The 24,696-nt window shown below is 39.6% G+C and overlaps 1 protein-coding gene and 4 non-coding genes across 5 annotated transcripts; all 5 read right to left on the reverse strand.

Annotated features, from left to right (window-relative positions):
• Positions 1-1,721: 1,721 nt before the first annotated feature.
• eif4a2 (eukaryotic translation initiation factor 4A2) lies at positions 1,722-20,775 on the reverse strand. Its single transcript, XM_061891165.1, has 11 exons — positions 20,662-20,775; positions 11,407-11,452; positions 11,208-11,340; positions 10,888-11,027; positions 10,346-10,514; positions 10,154-10,263; positions 5,281-5,424; positions 4,832-4,969; positions 2,887-2,976; positions 2,571-2,650; positions 1,722-2,501 (listed from the first exon to the last, which is right to left on the reverse strand). The coding sequence occupies exons 1-11, from the start codon at positions 20,688-20,690 to the stop codon at positions 2,357-2,359; spliced, it is 1,224 nt and encodes a 407-aa protein (XP_061747149.1). The 5' UTR covers positions 20,691-20,775; the 3' UTR covers positions 1,722-2,356.
• LOC133545710 (small nucleolar RNA SNORA81) lies at positions 5,049-5,233 on the reverse strand. Its single transcript, XR_009804927.1, has one exon. It is a non-coding gene; the product is annotated as a small nucleolar RNA SNORA81 (small nucleolar RNA).
• LOC133545711 (small nucleolar RNA SNORA81) lies at positions 9,938-10,118 on the reverse strand. Its single transcript, XR_009804928.1, has one exon. It is a non-coding gene; the product is annotated as a small nucleolar RNA SNORA81 (small nucleolar RNA).
• Positions 10,591-10,662, reverse strand: LOC133545712 (small nucleolar RNA SNORD2). Its single transcript, XR_009804929.1, has one exon. It is a non-coding gene; the product is annotated as a small nucleolar RNA SNORD2 (small nucleolar RNA).
• On the reverse strand, positions 11,101-11,173 carry LOC133545713 (small nucleolar RNA SNORD2). Its single transcript, XR_009804930.1, has one exon. It is a non-coding gene; the product is annotated as a small nucleolar RNA SNORD2 (small nucleolar RNA).
• Positions 20,776-24,696: the final 3,921 nt, after the last annotated feature.

The following is a 24,696-nucleotide window of genomic DNA, read 5'->3' on the forward strand; positions in this document are numbered from 1 at the left end:
CTCACATTCACACTCTAGGGCCAATTTAGTGTTGCCAATCAACCTATCCCCAGGTGCATGTCTTTGGAAGTGGGAGGAATCCGGAGTACCCGGAGGGAACCCACGCATTCACGGGGAGAACATGCAAACTCCACACAGAAAGATCCCGAGCCTGGATTTGAACCCAGGACTGCAGGAACTTCGTATTGTGAGGCAGATGCACTAACCCCTCTTCCACCGTGAAGCCCTGGAAAAGTAATTGCTAATAATTGTATTCCGTTTCTATTTACATCTAACACAAATTCCCAACTCATATGTAAACAGGGTTTGTAAGAAAAAATATAACTTTATAATTATTTTAAAAATATAAAAATGGATATGTTTAATTTAACTGTCAATAAATTCAAAGTGCAAATAAAAATACAGTATCACAATTTCAGTCGAATTTGCGCTTAGGAAACCTCTGATCTAGCTCATTTCTGGTACATGTGGTGAAAAAGTGTATTACAGCTGAGTACAGACCACAGTTGAAGATGTTGCCTGTTTGCAGGCCTGATCCAGCTCCTGTCCTATGGTTAAGAAACAGACTAGTGGACACTGGGTTACCTGGAATATACAAAATATGATTAATAGTCAAAGATTTTTGTAAATGTAGCCACCAAAACAATTTAGTTGAATAAGCATATAGCTGAAAAAGAGCAGTCCATGCTAATAAATTGAGACTACAGTTCCAAGTTCAACTACCTGTATTTCACAAATAAAAATTAGTAACAAATTTGTACTAAGCATTTAAACCACCCACCCAGTCATAGTTTGAACATAGGAAAAAAACTGAGGAAATGATGCAACTTCCTCTGCAGTGATCATGACTTCAGGATAATGCCTCAATTTTAGAGGACGTGTGAACAGTACGAACTTATCTAGAACCCAGGTTCACGACTAAGTGTTAAGTCTAAAAATGACATCCACTGTAATGATACCAAGTACAAGTGTATGTAGTCGATACTATGATTACATCGATATTTAGTCAATGAAAAAGATGTTTTTAATTCATACGTTTAAAAACTCAGGATATTGATCCCTGAACACATGAAGACTTTGAATATGACCAATTTAAGATCCTGTTACTACTTGGTATCGCATCAACACCTGACAGAAAATAACCAGATATTAACAGTAAATGTATAAGCAGACAAATCATTTTTACAGCTTGTCCCGAATGTTGACAAAACAGAATGACATTACTAGTTCCTACATACGCCAGCAGACTAACTATGAGCCTTTGTTTGCTTACTTACTACTAAAAGACGAATAAAATAGTGACCATGCAAGACAACTTAAGGACAAAATTGTTCTTGTATTGAAATAACACGTTTAAATGTACCATTAAATTAAGTCAATAATGCAATTTTTTTAATAGTCCCATTTATTTAGAAAAGGATCAAAATATTGGTATAGAGACAACCTTAAGTTTATACCGTTCTTATGGTACACAAATTGACCAATATCTGTGAAATGCCCCGTATTGAAAGTACTTACCATCGTAGTCTTAACTACCAATTCACTTTACTCTGCCAATGTACTATAGATTGCTACCCCTCGCTCACACATTAGGCAGACAGGAGTCACAAGTTGTTGCCGTATACTACACTCACCTGGGAGGCAGTCATGCAGCTACCATTTATTAGTAGTAAATGCAAAGCAGCTCTTGCTTGAAGGAGACCATGCACAATGACAAACCGTGACTTTCACAGCAACTTCTGTTTATTAAGACATTCATATGATTTGAACTTTGGGGGGGGGGAAAATGCGGGTTACAACTAGTGATACATGCGCAAGTACAAATGACAAAACCTCAAAATCAGCAAACTATAGCCAAACAGTGAGATAAAAACAATACATTTAAATATAACTCACAAAAAGGCAGATAATCTATATATACACACACCATGACTATTTTCTATCAAAGCAGACCCACAACACATTGCACATTAGCATAACAGAGTTTGCTGACTTTATACAGCACTTATAATTTTTAGTCCACAAGTAGGTTACTAGATGGTGCAGAACATCAGATATATGCATTATACAACATGGAAAAAAATACCTGAAAAGGACAACTTTTACAGACCCCATGGCTTTGTAGCCCCAACCAGCCAGCTGTGGAGGTTAGACGTCTACAACTGTCCAAGAGGAACCACCAACGGAGTCACCTCGTTTTTAACGTCAAAATATTCTGATCCAAGGTATAGCATTGATTTGAGTTTATTTTTTCTCCTCTCTCCCTTGAAAAATAAGCACGATGCAAGTGTACAATCGCTATCACCGCCGCTTTTTTTGTATTTTTTTTAAGGGGACTGCGAACAAACCTCAGGCCTCAAATCAGGTCAGCCACATTCAAGGGCATCTCCTCCACTGTGGTATTGTAAAACGTCTCAATGTCGCGCAGAATCCTCTTGTCCTCTTCAGTGACAAAGTTAATAGCAACTCCTTTTCGGCCAAAGCGGCCGCCACGGCCAATTCTAGTGTGAGAATAGTGTGTTAGGAGTCTCTAAGAGTGAAGGCAAACCTCAATCAGTGGGTCTCCCTACCTGTGAATGTAGTTCTCACGGTTTGTAGGAAGGTCATAGTTTATGACCAGGGACACTTGCTGCACGTCAATCCCACGAGCCTGGAAGACAATTGAAAAAAAAAAAAAAAAAAAGGTTAGATTTAAGTCTTAAGATGCTTGGTCATGTCGCTCGCATTTTTAGTAACAGAATCCTAGAGTAGAGGAAACCATTGTGGAGAACGAGCCCTAATCTTCCAAAGGATTAAACTGCTAAGTCATTGTAGGACTTGAACAGGATGTTTGTAAACCTTTGGGCTTTTGACGCATTGGTTTTTCATCAATGAGCAGGTACTAACCAGAAGATCTGTAGTGATCAAGACTCTGCTTGAACCAGACCTGAACTCCCTCATAATGACGTCACGCTCCTTCTGGTCCATATCGCCATGCTGCACAGAGACAGTTGGTTGACATTCAGTTTGCATGAAGACTAAGAACAGACAGAGCTTACCATGATAAAAGGAACTGGAAATCTCATTAAAAATATACAACATAAAAAGGTGGGGAAACATGTAAATGCCAAATCACTCCTGCCTGCTGGTGTTACTATATCAGAGTTATTGGGCAGAAATAACTAAGGAAGTACATATTCACTCACTGTTACAAAGACCAGGTACATTAATACATGTTGGATATAAAGCTTAAACTTTGGTGAAATCCAAAACAAAAAAAACAGCTAAAACTATGTACAAAGCAAACCGGCTACCCAGGAATATACAACAATTCAAGAAAAATATAACTACAGAAAAATTGAACAAAACATTTGAATGCACAAACACTAAAAACCTTTAGTATATCAGTGTGTGAAATTAAATTATGAAATAATCCAGCAAAGAAGTCAGTGTAATATTATGACCTTGTTTTAGAAATGGTTTATACTAGTGTTTTAGGTACAAAGAAGATTTTTGATAAACATCTTGTTAATGAAAATAAGATTTACCTTCAAGTAAATCATAATTGACTTAGCTATTAAGTTAACTTATTTAGAAATTAATGTAAACTGAAAATTGAGAACAGGAATTGAACGCATGTTGAACGCATGTTGGAAATTGCTAAGTAAAAAAGGGGTCAGATTCAGACATGTAAAGAATGAAATCAAAATATGTAAAATCAGGGTATCAGCAGGTTTCAGCAAGTCAAATTTAAGACCTTTTTAATGCCGGTTTGAATGAAATTTAAGAACGAAAAAAAATCTATAAATATAAGCGATGGTTGGGGATCCCACTGTACTACAACCTCAATGACAGTCAAGTTTACTTGTTGTATGTTTATTAATAAACAAACTGATAAGCACCACTCTGCCAAACAGCTTATCAAAAATCTTGAGATCCAAAACAAACCAACCAACGCCAGTAAAAACATAATAACCGAGGTGAGGGTAAAAATACATTACATTAACACATACCGAGACCCGTTGACTTGGTCGAAGAGCAGGTTTTGAATGTGAGGTGCTAATTTGTGTCTCGTAATATATGCTGTTTTATCCTTTCCGCAGGAAAATGTATCAGCAACCTGAGAATCAGGAAACATCACACGAAAAAGATCGCCAATCCCGTCATGAGGTGTAGGTTTGATGTTTCACCACAGTGTGCAAGATCCATAACACCTCGGATTTTAAAGTTGCTGTCCCGCCGAAGATTAGTGTCAGGTCAGTGCTGCTAGCGGCAGTTGTTGCTAGCTGGGGGTGCGTTGGCGCTGGACCCACGTAGAACTGAGAGATGCCCGGTGTTTGTTTTTGGCTCTCTGCCGCAATTCTATGCTTACCGCACTGCATGTGCGATTCGACCGCTCTAATTCCCACGGTGCCAAGTTTGAAATCCCTCTTACAAAGTATTCACCTGGCCTCCTCGGGATTGGCAACAGGCTTAAGCCAGCTTTTAAACCGGCTGTCCTGCAGCCAACGCTCGCAAAACTTGCATTTCCCCATGCTGACTGAAAGGGGGGACGCGAGGAAGGAGTCTGCGCGCGACCAGACTATGCTTGCGACTGACACTGAAATCACTCACTTTTACTCAAAGACGTGCCATAACTTTTACTCAAAGAAGTGCCCCGAAAAAAAAACAAAAAACAACCTTGCCCGACAATTTAAGACCATCTTAGGAATTTCTAATAAATTTAATACTTTTTAAGGCCTTAATTTTAGATACATGAATTTAAGACTTTTTAAAGATCTGCGGATACCCTGAAAAAATAGTTTCAATAATTATATTGAAACTATACATGTTCAAAAAGCACTTTAACTACCATAGCAGAGACTGTGAAGTCCCTCGCGTGCATCTTCTCAGTCAACCAATCCACTTTTCTCCGGGTGTTGAGGAAGATCACAGCCTGGGTGATGGTCAGAGTCTCGTAAAGGTCACACAGTGTGTCCAGTTTCCACTCCTGGGAGATACAAAAACCATGCAGGTATGACAAGTGACTTGGTTCACTTTGGAATCACATTCAAAACTTTCTGAAAAACTGATGTAACACAACCTCTTGAGACAACAGACATTGGACATTAAGAAAGCGGTCCCTCTGGGCCTCAATTCAGATGCGGTGTATTTTAGTCTCCTTCCCTGGTTTACCCATGCTTACACACCCACATGAGCCAAGCCTGGTAGGCTGGGCTTCTGCAGTTTGAGCAGGGTGCTTAAAAGAGAAGGGTTGTTTCACCAACAAATGAGACTAAAAAGATAGAAAGAGATACCCACCTCTCGCTCTACATTGATGTAGAACTGCTTAATACCCTCCAGGGTAAGCTCTTCCTTCTTCACCAAGATGCGAATGGGGTCTCGCATAAACTTCTTGGTCACCTCCAGCACGTCTGTAGGCATGGTGGCCGAGAGCAGAACAACCTGGAAAAAATCAGTTTTGTGAGCAGGTACCTAAAACAGGGGTTTTGACCTAAAGAAAATGATAAATCATATGTGTAAGGACGGGTACCAATGTCACTATTTTAACAATAGGCACCCACCAAATCCCACGGGTACTATTCGGATATTGCTTCCCTAAAACCAAATGCAGCCATATTCCAATACCTTTGTTGCTTGTGACCTCACACACAGTCACATTAGAGTGCAGACTAAACACAGGCTCAAGGAAATCACTCAAGCAGCACTCTTGATCAACATAACCAAACCCCTTTTAAGTAATGTTGAAACTTAAAAAAGGGGACCTATTCTGCAAAACCAACTTTGATCGCCTATTGCTTCCTGCCGTTTTGCACTTAGGATCGGCAAAGTCCACAAAATTTGAAATCCAACCTTGGAGACATAGCAGAGATTTACAAAACAACCTTGCCGTCCCTCATACTTCTTCCAAACGAGCCGTTTGGAATTTGACCCAGGTGTGATGTCAGCATATTGGGTACATGTAGAAATTTATGCAAACATCTTAGCTCAGGGGTCACCAACCTTTTAGAAACCAAGAGCTACCAGTTTGATACACACTTAAATTGCCAAAAATAGCCAATTTGCTCAAATTTACCTTTAATATATATATATATATATATATATATATATATATATATATATATATATATATATGAGTATTTCTGTCTGTCATTTCGTCGTACATTTTTTTTCCTTTAACGGAAGGTTTTTTGTAGAGAATAAGTGATGAAAAACACTTAATTGAACGGTTTAAAAGAGGGGAAAACAGGAAAAAAATGAAAATTAAATTTTGAAACAGTTAATCTTCAATTTCGACGCTTTAAAATTCAAAATTCACCCGATAAAAAAGGAGAAAAACAAGCTAATTCAAATGTTTTTGGAAAAATTTTAAAAATAATTCATGGATCATCATTAGTAATTGTTCCTGATTAAGATTAATTTTGATGACATGTTTTAAATAGGTTAAAATTGTTTGAATATGTAACGAATTGGACCAAGCTATATTTCTAACAAAGACAAATCGTTATTTCTTCTACATTTTCAAGAACAACATTTTTAAAAGAAATTCAAGACTTTAAAATAATATTTAAATTTAATTCTAAAGATTTTCTAGATTTCCCAGAATAATTTTTTGGAAATAATATCTTAATAAGTTTCAAGAAATATTTGACAAATATTCTTCGTCAAAAAAAACAAGGATAAAATGAAGAATTAAATTAAAATGTATTAATTATTCTTTACATTAAAAAAAAAAAATTTACTTGAACATTGATTTAAATCGTCAGGAAAGGAAGGAATTTAAAAAAAAGTATGTGTTTAAAAATCCTAAAATCATTTTTAAAGGTTATATTTTTTCTCTAGAATTGTCTTTCTGAAAAGTAAAAATATTTATTTAAACAAGTGAAAACCAAGTCTTTGAAATATTTTCTTGGATTTTAAAATTATATTTGAGTTTTGTCTCTCAGAATTATAAATGTCGAGCAAAGCGAGACAAGCTTGCTAGTAAATAAAAAAAAATAGAGGCAGCTCACTGTTAAGTGCTGCTATTTGAGATATTTTTTTAGAAACAGGCCAGCGGGCTACTCATCTGGTCCTTACGGGCTACCTGGTGCCCGCGGGCACCGCGTTGGTGACCCCCTGTCTTAGCTCAGGTCTGTCATTTTGAATTCATGTACAAGCATCTGAGCCACATGACAATGAAAACAAAAGAAGGAAAATTATCTACTGGTTACTTTAACCAGCACAAATGCTCAGCCTATCTGAAATATTTATTGCCTTACTTTTAAACTTCATTTGTAGCAATTTGTATTCAAATGTGATGTATATGTGTAAACTAGAGCTGGGAAGATAATATATCAATATACATCACAATAGTCAAATATCAATGAAAAATGTATTTGTTAAAAACCTTTATGTATTTATTGGTAAAAAAACAAAAAAAAAAAACAGCTGAAATTATGAAACAAGGTTGGTTGAATGAACAAAGCCTCTCTGGTAACTAAGCAGGGAATTACACTAGTGGGAAGGACACCCTAACGATCCAATCTTGTCTGGCGGTTGATTCTCTGCATGGAGTAAGAGAAACTAATATCTTGGTACATTAACTCAGTGGTTCTCAAATGGGGGAATGCGTACCCCTGGAGGTACTTGAAGGTATGCCAAGGGATACGTGAGATTTTTCAAAAATATTCTAAAAGTAGCAACCCCTCAAAAATAATTTATAAATATATTTATTGAATGATACTTTAACAAAATGTGAATGCAAGTTCAGTAACTGAAAAGAAATGCAACAATGCAATATTCAGTGTTGACAGCAAGATTTTTTTTTGTGGACATGTTCCATAAATATTGATGTTAAAGATTTTTTTTTGTGAAGAAATGTTTAGAATAAAGTTCATGATTCCAGATGGATCTCTATTACAATCCCCAAAGAGGGCACTTTAAGTTGATGATTACCTCTATGTGTAGCAATCTATAATTGAATCACTTTGTTTTTCAACAAGATTTTAGTTAATTTTATATCTTTTTTTCCCCCAAATAGTTAAAGAAAGACCACTACCAATGAGCAATATGTTGCACTGTTAATACAATTTAATAAATCAGAAACTGATGACATAGTACTGTATTTTACTTCTTTATCTATTTTTTTCAACCAAAAATGCTTTGCTCTGATTAGGGGGTACATCACTGAAAAAAGGTTGAGAACCACTGCATTAACTCAACAGAACTTAACTCTTGTTTTACTGGTTGTAATGCACAGTGAAGCAACCTTCTGACACTTCTAATATACAGGTCTAATTAGTAGCTCCCCAAACAATGTTGTGAAATTGTTAATAGCTTAGACACTACTGCCATCTAGTGTCTCAAAACTGCAACTACCTTTAAATCTACTACATACAACTAACTAAAATTGAGCGCTGCAGAGAGAAAAATCTGGTCTTAAAATTATGCAAGGCCTTACTTTCCACCAAGAATGGTAATGCAACAGACCTATATTCACCACCTTAAACTACATTCATCCTACAAAGAAACCTACACTGATAAATGACACTCTTGGTAAGTTGGACAATGCATATATAAAAAACAAAACTTATGTTTTTAAATGTGAAACAGAGCAAACCACTTCGAGAAGTCCACAAACCCGCGCCAGAATAGAGTGTTTCTCCCAAAAAAAAAAAAAAACTTGATGAGTGGGTGACTAGTTATGGCAATGGAGGAGCCTTAGTAACAGTAAGTGTGAATGATACATTAGCAAAATTTGTAGTGTAAATAGCTTAGACTTTCAATGTAGGACAATAGTACCACACCCGCCATCAAATTATTTTTCCTTTAAACGGCTTATAAAATTGGACCAGTGTCTGTTTAGCAATGGATCAGTTTAATATAATCAATTGCGTAAACCAAGCAGCTTGTGGCTTTGTTTACTGTATAGCCTGCTTGAGCTTTGATATGTGCAGTTCTGAGTTGTTAACATGAAATAGAATAGAAAATGTGTTTGTCAATATACGTCTAGGATCTAGCATTGGAGAGTTATAGATTACGTTTAGCCATAGCAAATAATACCAGGTCTGTAAACTCACTTTTTCCTCACTTGTTTGCCTGTGTCTTGATGTGCCGAACAACTAGCCGGTTTCGCTATATCATCTGGGATGTTGTCTTGTGGTGAAAGTCACCCGAAACATGTGGGTATTGGTGGCAGTCACCAATGCCCATACAATATGTGCTAAATAAAAGCAACAAAAAATGGCTGCCTGGGTAGAGATGAAGGTTCACCAAACGGATGCGGTGAGGAGGGTTTAATTTGCATCTAATAAGTCTGCCTCTCAAATTCTGTGTTTTGAAAGATGCAAATTGGCTTGAAGACAAGTCTGTAAAACAAAAAATGAGAAATTGTCACCCAACAACCACCATTAGATGCTAAGTACACAACTGTACTACATGACCTCCAACTGCAGCCAGTATGCTTGGTAAAAACGCTCAAAATTAATTTACATTGGACTTGCCGTAGATAAAATAAGCATCAGCAAATTTTAAATGGCTATTTCAACACAAGATTAATGTTAAACACTTCATGTGTAATAAGCACAATACTTAACAGTATTCACACTTTGTTGGGGGGGGGACATAACATTCGGCTTCCTTAAAAAAAAGCTACTTACTAGTTGACACATACCACAGATACACAGTATCTATACAGTACTGCCATCTAATGTCTTTGCAGTGAAACTGCATTGCAAATGACTCAAATGTTCTCAGAAAACAAGCTCACCTAATCAGAAAACAAGCTCACCTAATCAGAAAACAAGATCACCTGGACAGCAGTTACCATAATCAGCTATTTTTAAATGTGACATTAATTTTTTTTAACATTTATTCACACAAAAGTGCCGAAAACATGAATCGTTGAGTTCAGGTATCATTCCTAAGTACCATGGCACCAAATTAGTTCAAATGTGAACGGTGCCCAACCCTACACAAATGTAACACTTGAGCCTTGAGAAAGCGGCCACCGAACATTAAGAAAGAGGTTCGACCCCATCTCATTTCTGGCACAGTGAGCAATCGTCTTCTTCCACGTTGATACTCTGCTAGCATTATCGCGTGGAACAGAATTCTGGACCATGAGATTATAGCAGAGTTCTTTTTATGTGGAAGGGTAAATGATCAAAACCATTCAATGGAATATTCTTACCTGAATGTTTGTGCTCAGTTTCTGGAAGATCTCATAGATCTGATCTTTGAAACCGCGACTCAACATCTCATCTGCTTCGTCCAGAACAAACATCTTTATCCATTTTGGGGCTGTAAGGAATTGCTCATTATGAGGATTTTTGATCTCGGCAGCGCTGGTTCCCGTCAGAAAAGTTTGAACCACTGTACTCACACAGATGTCTCCTGTTGAGCATGTCATACACTCGACCTGGTGTGCCCACAACTATGTGTGGCGCCTCCGCTTGAAGCTTCTGGATTTCGCTGCGAAGATTAGTTCCTCCAATACAGGCATGACAGGTTGCTCCCATGTAGTCGCCCAGAGCCAAAATGACCTTCTGAATCTTAAGAGCGCAGAAGACAAAAAGTAGCTCAGCAAAAGACTGACGAATGAACCAAGCGTGTAGATGACAAACTGCAGAGTGATCAGTGTTAAGAGAGCTCTCAACACAAAGAGTCAGTCCCGAAAGATGGTATGCCATCATATCACCCAGTTATCCACAGCAACAAATTAAATTAGTCAATTCAGCCAGATCACCTTCTAGACCAATGCAGCCATGGACGGAGACTACACCAATCTTTGGGGGATTAATTTTCACATTTTCAAATTTTAGGGAGTCTTAAAGAACGGTACCTTTTGAATCTGAATAGTGTCCTCATTGAGCTGCTTAGGTCTGAGACACTGCTGAGGTACTCATGACCTCAGGAACAGCATACCTGCTGAGCCAGCTCCCTGGTGGGGGCCAACACCAGAGCCTGAGTCTCCTTCTGGTTTATGTCCAGCTGCTGCAAGATGGAGATGGCAAATGTGGCCGTCTTGCCAGTGCCTGACTGGGCTTGAGCAATGACATCAAAGCCTGAGGGCAAAAGAAAGTCAACTGACTACAAAGGCAGCAATACACTAAAAGTTAAATTCTAAAGAATGCACATGAGCGATCAGTGAGTAAAGGGTTATCCCCATTATTGGGTAAGTCCCGAAAGATGGTAAAGCATCATTTCACTCAAATATAGAAAAGTATTTATTATTCTCACGCTACCTTTAATGCAAGGGATGATAGCCCTTTGTTGGATAGCCGAAGGCTTCTCAAAACCATATGCGTATATTCCTCGAAGGAGAGTCTCCTTCAGGTTCATATCATCGAAGTTGTCTGTAATTTCATTCCAGTTGCTCTGAAAATGAAAAACAAATGTTTTAGCGTTATGGCTTTATCCGGTAGTTTGTTAAGTGTTATGTACCTCGATGACACCATCTGGCTCCATTCCATCTGGCCCCACATGGTCGCTGTTGGGACAAGTTGATATTAGCCACCAACATTACTCAGAATGTTTATTAGCAAAACCTAATATAGTTAATAATATTGTGGTTTCCCATCCACCGCACCTCAAAAGTTGATTCAAACATCAGGCCTACGACATATCGGGGACGGAATACATTTTCTTTGGCGACCAATTCATTTAAAAAAACATTGGTGCCAATCAGCGTTCACACAGCCCAGGGTGTAGTCAGTAGGCCATGTGTACCGTGCTGAACTTGGGCATAGTTCTCCCACCTTGTCCAAAATTTGGTCTACGGCACAGTAGCTTGTCCTATCATTTATTTTCTGCTACATTACCGCCATTTGGATTGGAGTCACGTTTTTTTTGTGCATGGTGGCGGTTGTCTATTTGTGGGCAGAGCAATCATAATTAATTCACATCTTTATTAGGCATACAACCTTCTTTCAGATAATTTGGAAGCTTTTTTATGCGCACGTTATGATTAGGAACTTGACGCGATCTCATTAGCCGTTTTATAACTCGGCCATGTTGAACATGCATGTGCATGTAATTGTGCCGTGCCCCAACCCACAAATTCCAAATCATGCCAGAGCAATGTGCTCTGTGCTTTCTACATTGAAAACACTTCCTTGTAGTCTACATACAATGCAACAATGGTGCTTTGGTCAAAATGTTGCATAGACTTTGATTCACAGACCATCAGGTCGCTTCCTCCTCAGAATAGGCCATTTTTTGGGCTCCCTCAACATGCCAAAGTGTCCATGTTTGGTTTCATATTTTTTGTAGTATTGGGCTATACAACTGATTTTCTTACGTAGTCGATAAGAGTAAAATTCAGGATGAGATCGGTGATACTGATTCGATACTTAAATAGTAAGCTACTGCATAACAAATTCATTTTCATCCATAACAGACCAAATTAATTCCACAAAAAGAGTTCTCCGGTTTCTCTGTTTACATTTTCACATGTCGCCGGACTCTTTGGGTACCTCACGATTCAGGAGATACGATGCAATTAAAAAAGTAATTGATGCATCTTTTAACTTGATTAAATTGACAGTTTTACATTTCATTTTCACTAAATAAGCGTTCACACTTGCAACTTTAAAAAACAGTGCATTTGGGATAGTTAAATAATTCCCATTATTCATCCACCCATTTTCTACCGCTTGTCCTTAATGTATTCATTAAATTTATAGAAATGTGTGCAAAACAAACAAAAGTGCCTTAAAATAAAAAGGAGCTGGTCGGATCTGTGGAGGCTCGTTGCAGTCGGCCACATTTTAGAACTGTCTGCATTACTTTAAGTATAAAAAAATAAATCAATTATCCATTGACATTTGCCAATCAATTTTATAATTGACCATGTCCCAATTACAATCATCTAAAAATCAGTCTATTTCCCCCCACCTATGGTCGCTCTCAGGTTACACTTTAAGCCATTAAGCCGATGCTTTGTGCAAATATACCTGTCTGGTAAAATTTAAAAAGTGAATTTCAAGTGTTGCTATTCCTAGGAAATTAATCTTCAAATTAGGACTGGGCGATATTGCCTTTTTTTTTTTTTTTTTTTAAATACCGTGATATTTTCAGGCCATATCAAGATATATGATATATATTACGATATTTTGCCTTAGCCTTGAATGAACACTTGATGCATATAATCACAGCAGTATGATGATTCTATGTGTCTACATTAAAACATTATTGTTCATACTGCACTAATATAAGCTACTTTTAAACTTTCATGCAGAGCAAGAAATCCCAACTAAATCAATTTACCAAAACTGTATTTATTAAAGTTATTAGCAGGCGACTTTTCAAATGATGCTACTTTTGGTAGCAAGGCTTGTGCCCCACACATGACAAATTAAAGTTGTCTATTAGACATATTCGCGCTTGAAGCTGAACCACCGCCAGACGATGGACCCAGTGCTGTTTTTCTTGGGAATTAGTTCTTCATTTGTTAAGAGATCCGCACTCTCTTTCTCCGCAACAACCCGCTAGCATCACAGCTAACGTTAGCCACGCCACGACCTCTCCGCTGGGCGACGGCGTATACGTATGACGTGACAGTAAGTGACGTATGAATGTGCGCCTGCTTGTCTGTGAGGAGACGCAGGAACGAGGAGGAGAGTGTAATGCCCGCAGCTGCGTGAGAACATCTACTCGAATATTACAATAGTCATTTTCTATAACGTACAGAAACAAACCCGCGATATATAAATCGCATATCGCCCAGCCCTACTTCAAATGATATAAAATCACAGGGGAAACTGATTGCATCATTCTGCTCTGAATGCATTATTATATTCAACTCTGGAAGTATTGTCCTCAAATAGCCTACAATAAAGGATACACACACTTGTTTTACAAGACTGCGTGACTCATTTTCATTGCCAGTAATGTTTTAAAATAAACAAATGACTGACCTTCGCTTACGCATTACATACAGTAATTCTCTCGACAGAAAAAAACGCGTTTCATTTCATTTAAACCAGTGGGTCGCTAAACTTTCTTCACCAAGTGCCACCTCAGAAAACAGCCACAATAATGACAAAAACTAAATACTGTGGCATAGTAGGCCTAAGTATTCATTGAAAAAAAGTATTTATTGTTGGCCACTAACAAGACTAGGTCTGGTACTATAAAGTTATGTCAATATATTGCGATAGACCTGTGATCAATATCAATTAAAAAATATGTTTGATGAACTGATATATACATTATGTATATTTGTTTGGTCAGAAGAAACCATACAGAATGAAGTATTGTTGCTTGCATGGACAAAGGCACTTGTGGTCTAGAAACAGGAAGTGATTTGTGAGCAATTTGAGTGACATGCTAAAAACACTTAACACTTACTGGAATTTGAGGCTGCGCTGATAAAACAGTATCAATACAAAACCGCGTTACACATGCAATCAATACCAATAAATTGTGTTGATATATATTTTTTTGGTCAGAAGAAACCATAAAGAATGAAGCAAGGTTGGATGTAGGGCTGGGCGATGTATCGATATATAGCGGATTTGTCTCTGTGCGATATAGAAAATGACTATCGTAATATTCGAATATACGTTCACACGCAGGACTTTTAGCTGCGGGCGTACAATACACTTCAGGCTCTCCTCGCTCTTTCTTGTCTCTCCTTCTCGCAGACAAGCAGGCTTACATACACACGCCCACGCAGGGCAGAGGTAAAAAAAAAAAAAGGCAGAGCGGTAGCGACGTGGCTAACGTTAGCTGCTACTGTAGCCGTACGAGAGAAAGATGGTGCGGATCTGGTAACAAATGAAGACTTAATTCCCAATAACAACAGCAGGGTTTTCATCGTCTGGCAGTGGTTCGGCTTCAAGTGGGAATTTGTCGAACAGACAACCGTAATTTGTAAAGTGTGGGGGAAGCCTTGCTATAAAAAGTAGCATTACTGCTAATATGTAGCATCGTTTGTAAAGTCACTCGGTAGAGAATGAAGAGAATTTCATAACCTTAGTAACATACCACATAGTGAAGGACGAATACTATTTGATTTCCTGTTATGCAACTCATTTTTATTTGACACTTAAAATGTCTCTGACAAGCTTGCAATTTATGTTTTGGAAATGACTTGAATGTTTGTGCCATTGCTTAATAACTTTAATAAATACACTTTTGTTCAATTGACTTTGTTGTGATTTCCCTCTCTGCATGAAAGTTTAAAAGTAGCGTATATGAATGCAGTATGAAGAATGTTTTAATGTAGACACAGAATCATCATACTGCTGTGATTATATGCATCAAGTGTTCATTCAAGGCCAAGGCAAAATATCGTAATATATATCGTATATCGCGATATTAAAAAAAGGCAATATCGACCAGCCCTAGTTGGATGCATTAAAAGTACCTCAGTGGCCAAAGTGGTTAGAGTGTCCGTCCTGAGATCGGTAGGTTGTGAATTCAAACCAAGTCATACCAAAGACTTAAAAAAAAAAAAATGGGATTCATTGCTTCCCTGCTTGGCACTCAGCATCAAGGGTTGGAATTGGGGGTTAAATCACCATAAATGATTCCCAGGCGTGGCCCCACTGCCGCCCCATTGCTCCCCTCACCTCCATGGGGGTGATGGGTCAAATGCAGAGAATAATTTCACCACACCTAGTGTGTGTGACAATCATTGGTACTTTTACTTTACCCGTGGTCTGGTAAACTAGCAAAACATGGGAGAGACACGCTTATCCGTTAATTGCGTAACAGTATAAACTTATCAAGTTTGGTTGCACCATCTTGCTGTTGATTATCTTCAGGAATAAACAAGAGAAACTAAAAAGTGAGTGCTGAAGATAGCTAACAAATTGTGGTTCAGACAGGAAAAGTCACCTCGACAGTATGGCAGTTTATTAAACAGAATAGGGCTGGGTGGTATACTGGTATTACCAGTATAAAAGATATTTGAGGAAATACCCTGATGTGCCTTTGTTACCGCCAATTGCTCTTCTCTGCCCCACAACGACAACATTTTAAAAAGAATATGGCGGCTCCGGTGCAGACTTCGACTCCCAGGTGACGCCATGCTGTCTATTGGTGATTGACCACAGCTTTATTTAAAACATACACCAATTTGCTTGAAAACCTATATCTCCCCTTGTAGCGACGTAATGTTCTGTTAGCTCGCTCGGTGTGTCAAATGTTTGGCTACTCCTTGGCTTGAATGTGTTTCTCCCTCTAGCCCGTGTGCACTAATCTAGTATAGCGGCTGGGTGGCTGAAGAGCAGTTTCAAGCTGCACAGTCAGCATCCGTCACTGCAGTGAGCCAGTAAAAGCTCCATCTATCTCTGCGCACAGGCGTGCGGCCATTAACCTAACGTAATTTAAAAAATTGACAAAAACTGCTTTTACATAGTAACAGCTAACTAATTACTTTATAAGAACAAACATTACGCCTTACAACAAAAAATATGAGAACACTTAGTTCTGTCCGGGCAGAGTTTCTTAAATGCCTCAAATGTCCGGCATTTTGAGTATTGTTTACACTACTTAATATGTACGTATGGAAACTCGTTCGTTTCACCTCCGCACCGAACCCCCCATACCGAAACGGTTCAATACAAATACACGTACCGTTACACCCCTAATATATACTGTGATCAGTACAATGCGTTCCCTTAAAGTATGTGCCTTTTGTGCATAATCTTATTTTTCTCACGTTTTCACTTTGACCGCACTCTGCAATGGCATATTTAGTTTTAGCAAGCTCTAGTTTCATTTCGAAATGAAATCCCAGTTGACACGGTTTAAAATGTAAAAGGGCATAAAAAATATGTCTTACATATAGTAAATAACCGTGAATAATCATCCTGATTTCAATATCGCGAAAATTTTGGGGGGGGGGGGGGGGGGGGGATTTTCATTTTGGCCATAATCATGCAGTCCTACAGGGATAGCAGTTTGTGCCGAACACCCAGCCCTAAAACAGACTGTAGTCATCTTTGTTTTTTTTCAAAAACAGATTCTAATGTACAGAAACAATGGGTAGAAACTAAAGTAAATGACTGTATAAACCTAATATAACTAATGCAGCACTTTAAAATAATTATTTTGTTTAATGTTTAATAAGTTATTGCATAACAAATTAATTTCCTTCCTTAACAGACCAGATTAATTCTTGCAAAAACAGCTCTCAGGTTTCACAGGTCACGCTGAAGTGAGAATCTTTGGGGACCTCACGAGTCGATTAAAAATCGATTATTGATTCATCTTTTAACTTGTGTATATTGACGCAGTTTTACATTTTGTTTCACTAAACAAGCATTTCGTTCTTGAAACTATTAAAAACAATGCATTCGTGATCATTTAAATTGTTACCCGTTATATTTATTAAAGTAATAGAAATGTGTGAAAAATGGAACATAAGTGCCCTAAAATAAACAAGCTGGTCGGATCGCTGTGCAGGCGGCCTAATTTTAGAACTGTCTTCATTACTCTAGATCACGGGTAGGGAAGCTATGGCTCTAGAGCCAGATGCGGCTCTTTTGATGACTGCATCTGGCTCTCAGATAAATCTTAGCTGACATTGCTTAACACGATAAGTAATGAATAATTCCGCTGGTAATCACAGTGTTTAAAATAACGTTCAAAAGACAAGACATTCTCATGGATTTTAATCCAACCATCCATTTTATATCGCACCTGTTCAATAAGTCGCATTAATGGTAAGAAGTGTTACATTTATTATTGGTTAGCTTTAGAATAAGTGAATTATATTGTGAAGTGAATTATATTTATAAAGCGCTTTTTCTCTAGTGACTCAAAGCACTTTACATTGTGAAACCCAATATCTAAGTTACATTTAAACCAGTGTGGGTGGCACTGGGAGCAGGTGGGTAGGATGGCGGAAGCGGGGGTTGAACCTAGAACCCTCAAGTTGCTGGCACGGCCACTCTACCATCCGAGATGTACTGCTCCAATAACAACGTTATTAAAAAGAATAAGAGACATTCTCTAAAAATGTTGGTCTTACTTAAAAATGCACGCATTTAATTGTATTCAGTCTTAAAAAATATATGGCTCTCACGGAAATACATTTTAAAATATTTGGCTTTCATGGCTCTCTCAGCCAAAAAGGTTCCCGACCCCTGCTCTATATACACAATAAATAAATGGATTATCCAATGACGTTCACCAATCAATTTTATAATCATCCTTGTCCCAATTTCAATGCATCTAAAAATCAGTCTATTTCCCCCCACCTCTGGTCAGACTGTTTTGTTTACTTTATTATGCCTTATTTACGTATATTGCTTATTTTTGCACCTTAATTCAAGGAGGTCATTGTCAAGTATTTGTGATTTTCGAATTGTTTACACCAGGGGTGTCAAACTCCAATACAGAGTTGGCCAAAATTTTAAACTGAACAAAGCTGCAGGCCCAGGTTGAACAAATTAACCTTTTAATAGGGACACAAACAAGTTTTGCATTGAATATTGAACGAGCAAAGCTTGTATAACTTTATAGTGACATGCAAAATAGATTTTCAAATATTGTAGCATCCCGGAAGATTTAGTGCTGCAAGGGGTTCTGGGTATTTGTTCTGTTGGGTTACGGTGCGCATGTTCTCCCTAAATGTGGTTGTCATTCTTGTTTGGTGTGGGTTCACGGTGTGGCGCATATTTGTAACAGTGTTAAAGTTGTTTACACGGCCACCCTCAGTGTGACCTGTATGGCGGTTGACTAAGTATGCGCTGCATTCACTTGTTTGTGTGTAAAGGCCGCATATAGTATGTGACTGGTCCGACACAATGGTTGTATGGAGAAAAAGCGGAAGGGGCGACAGGTTGTAGAGGACGTTGAATGCAGTGCCTTTAAGGCACGTCCCCAATGATGATGTTTGGATGGAAATCGAGAGAAATTCGGGAGAATGGTTGCCCCGGGTGATTTTCGGCAAGGGCACTGGATTTCAGGAGTCTCCCGGGAAAATCGGGAGGGTTGGTAAGTATGAGTATTAGCGGTGAATGCGGTGTTATAATACCGGCGGGCCAGCTCTAATGTTAATTTAATATTGCCTCAAGGGCCAAATTAAATTACACGGTGGGCCAAATTTGACCCGCGGGCCAGAGTTTGACACCCTTGGTTTACACTGAGTGTCTTCCATGTTTTACATTTCCTTTCCACTTTAACATCTGAGGGGATTATAATCAGAGGAATGTTACATTTTAAACACCATCCATCCATTTTCTACCGCGTATTCCCTTTGGGGTCGCTGGTGTTTATCAGCTACAATTGGGCGGAAGGCGGTGTACACCCTGGACAAGTCGCCACCTCATCGGAGGGCCAACATTTCAACAAACGTTAATTTAATAGGTTTTTCCCCTGGTCCATAAAAAAAATTGAGTATCTACCGAGTGTGAAGCAACCGGAATGAGAATCAGCACCTCCAAGTCCGAGTCCATGGTTCTCGCCCGGAAAAGGATGGGATGCCATCTCCGGGTTGGGGAGGAGACCCTGCCCCAAGTGGAGGAGTTCAAGTACCTAGGAGTCTTGTTCACGAGTGGGGGAAGAGTGGATTGTGAGATCGACAGGCGGATCGGTGCGGCGTCTTCAGTAATGCGGACGTTGTACCGATCCGTTGTGGTGAAGAAGGAGCTGAGCCGGAAGGCAAAGCTCTCAATTTACCGGTCGATCTACGTTCCCATCCTCACCTATGGTCATGAGCTTTGGGTCATGACCGAAAGGATAAGATCACGGGTACAAGCGGCCGAAATGAGTTTCCTCCCCCGTGTGGCGGGGCTCTCCCTTAGAGATAGGGTGAGAAGCTCTGCCATCCAGGAGGAACTCAAAGTAAAGCCGCTGCTCCTCCACATCGAGAGGAGCCAGATGAGGTGGTCCAGGCATCTGGTCAGGATGCCACCCGAACGCCTCCCTAGGGAGGTGTTTAGGGCACGTCCAACTGGTAGGAGGCCACGAGGAAGACTATGTCTCCCGGCTGGCCTGGGAACGCCTCGGGTTTCCCTGCTTAGGCTGTTACCCCGTGACCCGACCTCGGATAAGCGGAAGAGGATGGATGGATGGATCTACCAACACAAAACACTTACATTCCGTACACGTTCAGCCATATAGCTCTTGTTTTCAAAAAGGTTGGTGACCCCTGATGTAAACCATGCAGAAGCGTCGATTCAACTTCAAAACCATGAGTCGGCCATTTTTGAGGTGTGCAGTGACCGGGTACCCGGAAAGACAATGATTATGTCGTCGCATTTGTCGAATTCAACCGGCAATGTTACGCACCCCCCCCCCAAAAAAATTTTTTTTTTAAATGCCTCTTATGTAACCACGCAGGTTTCGGGCCTGCCTTAGTCCCACACCCACTAAATTTCGTGACACGAATCAAAGAGCGATTGCGACGCAGCACTCCTAGTTAGCAGCAGCTCAACATGTCGGCCGCGCGGGCCTGCCAAGTCGACTAAATACGGTCGGGACACCGACAGCGTGGATTTCACAAGCACACCCTAGACGATTATGTCACAAAAATTATTCTAAATTATCAAATTTGACGAAGCTCGTAACGAGAAACACGCGTCGAGTCCAATTGCACGCGTGGGAGCTAACAGTCGCGATAGCAGGGTCCGGGCCTACACCGCTGTGTAATGTTACGAATAACACGGCACATACAGTAAATTACAGTTTTAAATACATTTAAAACATAACGTTGTTACAAAACTGTTCTCACGCTTTTACCTGTTGTAATCAGCACAATCGTTAGACATGATCCGCTCCAAACTTCAGCATGCGACTGGAAAGGTCGGTTGTGGCGACGCCAAGTGCCTTTATGCGGCCGAACTACTTTCGTCATTTCAATTCAATACTCACTTTCGTGGGTATTGTTACAGCAATAATATATTATAATATTTATATGACTCGACGCTACGATCCCCATTCGTTAAATGCAGTGTTATTGTCAGGAAATCATTATAAAATAAAAAAAACCCCGGTACATATTTTTTAGCGGAAGGATTTTGCGGTAATAGAAAGTGCTTCGGCAGTTACAGTGCCCGTGATAGGTCAAAAGTATGCCCAGGAGGTTGCGCACTAGCGTTGGCGTTAAGCCAGGGGTGTCAAACTCAAATACAGAGTGGGCCAACATTTTAAAGCCGCGGGCCAAGGCTGAACAAATTAACCTTTTAATAGGGCCCCAAACAAGTTTTGCAATAAATATTGAACAAGCCAGGCTTATGTAACTTTAGTAACATGCAAAATCCAGTTTCAAATAATAATAATAATAATGTAAAAAAATATCAATGGAATAACAAATACAATTTTAATAAAAAAAATTATACATTTTTTTCTATTTGCAATCTTCTGAGGTAAATATCAAAATTTTCCCACAGGCTAAAAATACATTTGAAAATAAAATAACAATAATGAATGAACCAAACATTCAAGCCTTGAAGTGGCAAGAGAAAATGCATGAATAGAACATTAATTATTGGTGAGTTTGCTGGAAGTTTCCCGGAAGAGTTAGTGCTGCAAGGGGTTCTGGGTATTTGTTCTGTTGTGTTACGGTGCGGATGTTCACCCAAAATGTGTTTGTCATTCTTGTTTGGTGTGGGTTCACAGTGTGCCACATATTTGTAAAAGTGCTAAAGTTGTTTATACGGCCACCCTCAGTGTGACCTGTATGGCTGTTGACCAAGTATGCCTTGCATTCTCATACGCTGTTAGTATGGAGGAAAAGCGGACGTGACGACAGGTTGTAGAGAACGCTAAAGGCAGTGCCTTAAATGCACGCCCCCAATATAGTTGTCCAGGTGGAAATCGGTAGAAATTCGGGAGAATGGTTGCCCCGGGAGATTTTCGGGAGGGGCCCTGAACTTCGGGAGTCTACCGGGAAAATTAGGAGGGTTGGCAAGTATGAGTAATAGCGTTGAATTGTCATTTATGTTTGCTGTGGGTTCACAGTGTGGCGCATATTTGTAACAGTGCTAAAGTTGTTTATACGGCCACCCTCAGTGTGACCTGTTTGGCTGTTGACCAAGTATGCCTTGCATTCACTTGTGCGTGTGTGTGTGTGAAAGCCACAAATGTTATGTGACACGTTGTTAGTATGGAGGAAAAGCGGACGTGACGACAGGTTGTAGAGAACGCTAAAGGCAGTGCCTTAAATGCACGCCCCCAATATAGTTGTCCAGGTGGAAATCGGTAGAAATTTGGAAGAATGGTTGCCCTGGGAGATTTTCAGGAGGGGCCCTGAACTTCGGGAGTCTACCGGGAAAATTAGGAGGGTTGGCAAGTATGAGTATTAGCGGCACCGACGCTGTATAACACCGGCGGGCCAGCTCTAATGCTAAATTGATATTGTCTCAAGGGCGAAATTAAATTACACGGCGGGCCAGATTTGGCCCGCGGGCCAGAGTTTGACACCCATGTGTTAGTTGTAAGCACTTGCATTTGATCTCACACACTCTTTGGTTGGCCCTAATGATGTGGCTGCCTGGTGAGTTTCTGAATACCATGTTGCCGAATTACATCCACAAAGTTAGAAAGTGAAATTTGAATAGTTCATCGTTCTAATGTAATGTATAATCTTGTTATTTGTGTGTTGTATTTTGCCATGCTACAATTGACGACTCTCATCACAACCACTCCTTAGGCAGGAGTTCCTCAAGGTTCCGTTGTAGGTCCTCACTTTAATTATTTGGCCTATTCACATTGTGGTCACATGAAGGTCCGCTTCCAAAAGCTTGTGAGAGACTTTTTTTCAGCAGATTTTTGATAAGACAAGAGCAGGGATCCCCAAAGTGGGGCCCGCGGAACAGAATTTGTCTGTTAGCTCGCCAAACGATGGTTTCCAAATGTAATACATGTCTATGAAAGTTTTCATTCATCCAGGCCATTGTCATCTCATGGCATTCAATTGATCGCAACTAGACTGTTTTGTTTGAGAAGACGTTTCGCTGCTCATCCGAGTCGGCTTCATCAGTTTGTGCTCAGAGACTTAGATTGGTAAGATCTAGTCCAGCGGTTAGAACCAAAACCCCAAATATTTATACTCCAAAACCAGGAGGGTGTGCTGAAACTTTGCCTTAACACTACATACTTTCAATTCATGGGAACATTTTACCGACAAAAACATAGTTGTGTCATGGGATCACATGTATCCCCAATAGAAGCAAACCTTTACATGGGGGACATGGAAAAGAGAGATTTGAGCTCTTTTAAGGGAATAGCACCAAGTCATTGGTACAGTTATGTGGATGACACATGGGTGAAAATCAGAAACCAAGATGTGCAAGCCTTCACCGAGCATGTTAATTAAGTGGACAAAAACATAAAGTTCACACGTGAGGATGTCAAAGACAGTAAGTTGCCTTTTTCGGACTGTGGTGTCCACATTGCAGAAAACAGGGTTGAGGATGACCAAAAACCCACAGATACCAATCAATAACTACTTTTTTGACTCACACCACCCACTGGAAAACAAACTGGGCGTTATCAGAACCCTAGAAAACAGAGCTAATAATGTTCCTACCAGCCCACAGGCCAAAGAGAAAAAGAATAGGCATTTGAAGGAATCCCTCAAAACCTGTGGTTACCCTAGCTGGTTGTTTGTGAAAAGTTCATCCAGTTCCAAAAATAACAAGAACAGAGTGGATGAGGAGGATAAAGGTCCCACACACAAAAAATAATTGTCATTCCAGATGAATCAGGTCAATCTGAGAATTTTTAACCAACAAAACATCCCAGTATACTTCAAACCAGGCATCATCCTGAGACGGAATAGGGTATCCTAAAGGCCGGTCACCCCACACCCACAAAAACAATGTGGTGTATGCTATCCAGTGTAATGATGAATGCACTGATTCATATACTGGGGAAACAAAACAACCACTAAGCCGATCCATGGCACAGCATAGACAGGCAAAGACCTAGCTGTGTACCTGCACCTCAGGGAGAAAAAACTCCTTTGAGAACGAAAATGTACAGATTTTGGACGGGGAGGACGGACGGTACTAAAAAGGAGTGAGGGAAGCCGTCTATGTCAAGCTTGAAAAAACATCCCTGAACAGAGGAGGTGGTCTGCGACACCACCTGTTTCCCCCACATACAACATTGTACTTCAACTATTCTTAAAATGCTCTGCAAATTGGCCTCGTAAAAAAAACAGGAATTCGAAAAATTCTGGTCACAAAAGGTGACCAGAATGCAATTTGTGCCTTTTGTTTACAACTAAATATAATGCTTACGTGGAAGATTCTGACTATTTTGGACTGGTAAATGTCGATCCAGAGCAACTGTTCAGCCACACAGTAAGAATACCTCAATGCTAACGAGGGGAAATTACACTTCAACAACTATCGTTGGCATTGACAGTTAAGATTGCTTGTTTGCATCAACAGTTGTTTTTCTCACTACCACAGGGCGAAACCATCCTTGCCTAGGGCACATCATCCTGGTTTTGGGGTATGAATATTTGGGGTTTTGGCACCAACCGCTGGACGAGCTGACCAATATCAGTCTATGAGCACGAGCTGATGAAACCTATTCAAATGAGCGGCGAAATGTCTTCGATGACAAACCAAGCAATCCATTTGCGATCAATTTAATGCCCTGAGATAAAATATAATGCATATTCACACTGACCATTTTCAAGATGAACAATCATTGCATATTCGCAAGGCTACACTGTAAAAAAGTCAGTAGATTTCACTCTAAAAAGCTGACAATTTAGTTGCCAGAAATTTACTATAAAATCATGAGTGGTACCACTTTTCC

Source organism: Nerophis ophidion, linkage group LG28 (genome assembly GCF_033978795.1).
Source record: "Nerophis ophidion isolate RoL-2023_Sa linkage group LG28, RoL_Noph_v1.0, whole genome shotgun sequence".
NCBI lineage: Eukaryota > Metazoa > Chordata > Actinopteri > Syngnathiformes > Syngnathidae > Nerophis > Nerophis ophidion.